The sequence below is a fragment of the Syzygium oleosum genome, unplaced genomic scaffold, assembly GCF_021117445.2.
Source record: "Syzygium oleosum isolate NSW1041296 unplaced genomic scaffold, Sole_v2.1 Sole_v2.23, whole genome shotgun sequence".
Lineage (NCBI taxonomy): Eukaryota > Viridiplantae > Streptophyta > Magnoliopsida > Myrtales > Myrtaceae > Syzygium > Syzygium oleosum.
The window spans coordinates 4,892,479-4,895,421 of record NW_026607507.1 but is presented as its reverse complement, the minus strand read 5'-3'; the positions used below and the strand labels follow the sequence as shown (position 1 = coordinate 4,895,421).

Sequence of the window (2,943 nt, the reverse complement as noted above, 5' to 3'; positions counted from 1 at the left end):
CATATTCATGTAATTTATGAACTAGATTGTATATGTACAAGTAGTTTAGGGACCATATTGAATAATTTAAAAGTTCATGGACCACAGTGCACATTAGATCAAAGATCATGGACCATTTGTGTCATTTTTTCAAATTTTAATGAATTAAAACTGGGAGGTTAATTGGAGCGAACCAAGGTTACGTGCCAAATCATCAATAATTTTCCCTTAATTATAGTGTAGCATTATATACCAATTGGGCAATTATAGCATAGTCCAATTCAAGGTCCATGACTCCTTCCATTTATCCTTGATGTTAGACATATTCAATCGCTACATTAAACGGAGTCCAAGTCGTCCTTTTTTTTAAGTTCCCTTTGCCTTCCTTGTGTATAAAACAGTGTGGTTGAATATAATGATTCTCAATAACTTTGAGAAAATGAAATTTATTAGGTATAAGTGGTCATAGAATGAACTATGCCAAAAATTGGATATTGGTTCACTGAAGGTCAATTGTCCCAATATTTTAATAAGGTCTATAGATGTCTCCATCTAGCATATTATATAAAATCTACTTTTCAATAATAATGTATCTATGATACGAAAAAAAGAATGTCACTTTTTTTTTTAATTTCTCGAGAGTATTCTTTCAATTTAGGAATAGATTGGGAGAATCATTTTACCTTGTAATATCATTGACAATCATCAAGCCATCCAGACAATAAGAATTACTTATTATCCTTTTTTGTAGACTAGCTATTACATGAACAGTTCAAAAGTTCATAAAGTCTCTCTATGCACTCGATCAAAGCTCGGGAGTTAGACCCTGTACCTGCTATACTAGCATCCCTATCCTCAATTCCCTTACTACTGGGCCGCGTGTCCAGTGGGTGATCGATCAGGTAGTTTACGCGTAATTCATCGGATACGGCGGTTCGGATTATTTGGAGCACGACCCAGTCTAGGCAGGCCCAAGAAACTCATGAGCTTGCACTCTCTTGTTTCGACCACAAAGGTCAACTCTTCCACCCCCTCCATTTCCTTTGTATTTTCTTGCACGTTCTCTCTCTCTCTCTCTCTGCGCATTTGTATTTCTGTTGCAACTGCTGATCTCAACTTCCTCAACTCTCTCCCATTGTCCCCACGCCAAGATTCTGATGAAATAGCTTTGCTTCCCCCTTCCCGTGTATAAATAAATCTCCCCTGTTTGTTCCTGTTATAAATCTCTGTTTTAGAAAACAAATCCTTCAATCCCTTTCTTTTGCTCCATCCCACCTGTATTCTGATTCAATTTCCTCACGCCCTCCTTTTTCTTTCCAAGTGAGAGAACTTCCCCTTCAATGGAGGACTCCGGAACGATGAAAAAGCCTGTACCTGACGGCGTAGAGGACGGGGGCAGCGAAGAGAGTGGCTGGACTACTTATCTCCAAGACTTCTCTCGAAACAATGACGGAGAAGATAGCTTCTGCTCGAGCTTCGGGACCTACTCTTTGGTTTCGGACGCCGCGTCTCGTGCCATCCACAGGAATGCCGCCGTCGCCGAGCCGAAGGCTCCAAGGAGGCTGAGCATGATCAAGAGGATGAGGACCAGAGAGATCACAGATGAAGATCCACTAGAGGACACCGCCACGTCTCCTGTCAACAGTCCCAAGGTCTCTGGTTAAGCTTCTGCTTCATTATGAGTCGAAAAAAATTATATTTCTACAGAAATTCCTTTGCTCTGTGTCTGCCTTTTATTTGTTGTTTTACTCGAGTTTTGGCCAAATGGGCATTCGCAGATCAATCATCTAAAGCGGGTGGAGATGATGGGCACTCGGATGACAGATGATCCTCTTCATCTTTCTCTGGTTAGTTACAGTATTTTCTTTTGGTTTTTATGCCTTCTTTTTTAGGGATTCAAGAAGGGTTTGTCTAAACCTAATTTTCTGAACTGAGTTCCATGAAATTTGATATGAAGGGTAACGGTGGTGCATCGGAGAGCTGCATGGGATTGAAGGTGAGAGAAGGCAATGAAAATGAGGAGATGATGTACAGTTGCGATGGCCAGAACTATGAGTGCTCAAGCTTGAGGAAAAGAGGACTTTGCTTGGTTCCTTTGTCCATGTTCATGAACTATCAGCTTCATTGAATCGATTCCATCTCTCTCTCTCTCTCCCATCAACTGTGTAGAAACTTTTGTAAATAAGTTTACCGTTGATGGGAATGTGGCCCAATGTTTTTTCTTTTCATTGTAAACCCCATGTAAATCAAAATATTATTTCGATTTCCTGTGTTTGATCATGTCCATGTTTTTGTTACCTATAGTTGTTTATATTCATGTTGAGACATGGCGGAAATACATGGGCAAAAGAGTGCAACATGACTCAAAAATCTTCTTAATTTTTTTTTAACTGAAATGGGAGGATCAAAGTTAATTTTTTTCATTGACGCGGCGAATTTTAGTGTTTATTAGGATTAATTCAACAAATTGATATTTACCTACATCGTTTATCCATCCAACAAACATTTTACGTCTGTAACTTCTTTTCACATATTAGAGGACTTGATATAATAAAAATGTTTTACTCCTTTATACAAAATGATATAGAAACTCGTTTTGTTTCGTCTCGGCTAAGAAAGTTCGAATAGTAGTTAAGAAGTTTATTTCATGAGACATATATGCAATCGTGGCACATGTGCATCTTTGGTACCTTCATATATGATGCATTAAATTATCTGCACATTTCCAATAAGTTACCATATTTTAGAAAAATCAAATGCATTTTTATTTACTTATTGTTTTATTATTATTACCTCGATTTTTTCCCTCTTCTTGTTCCATATCGTAATATCTTGTCAGAAACATTGAAGTGATCACTAACATTTTCTTCCAAATTCTTCCACCAAAAAAAAAAAAAACACAGAAGTTATTTTGGCCCCACAAGGCAAAACCTTACTAACTCCCACATTCTTAAAAATAACACC

At 37.9% G+C, this 2,943-nt stretch overlaps 1 protein-coding gene across 1 annotated transcript; it reads left to right on the top strand.

Annotated features, from left to right (window-relative positions):
* Nucleotides 1–888: 888 nt before the first annotated feature.
* LOC115682365 (vascular-related unknown protein 1-like) lies at nt 889–2,259 on the top strand. The gene is made up of 3 exons (XM_030606572.2): nt 889–1,631; nt 1,758–1,826; nt 1,937–2,259. The coding sequence occupies exons 1-3, from the start codon at nt 1,320–1,322 to the stop codon at nt 2,105–2,107; spliced, it is 552 nt and encodes a 183-aa protein (XP_030462432.1). The 5' UTR covers nt 889–1,319; the 3' UTR covers nt 2,108–2,259.
* The last annotated feature ends 684 nt before the right edge of the window (nt 2,260–2,943 follow it).

What these genes read in the sequence shown, in the direction of transcription:
- LOC115682365 (XM_030606572.2), top strand. Translation starts at nt 1,320, where the DNA reads ATGGAGGACTCCGGAACGATGAAAAAGCCTGTACCTGACGGCGTAGAG. An exon ending in CTCCTGTCAACAGTCCCAAG is followed by an intron (nt 1,632 to 1,757) that starts GTCTCTGGTTAA and finishes GGGCATTCGCAG; the next exon opens with ATCAATCATCTAAAGCGGGT. An exon ending in ATCCTCTTCATCTTTCTCTG is followed by an intron (nt 1,827 to 1,936) that starts GTTAGTTACAGT and finishes TTTGATATGAAG; the next exon opens with GGTAACGGTGGTGCATCGGA.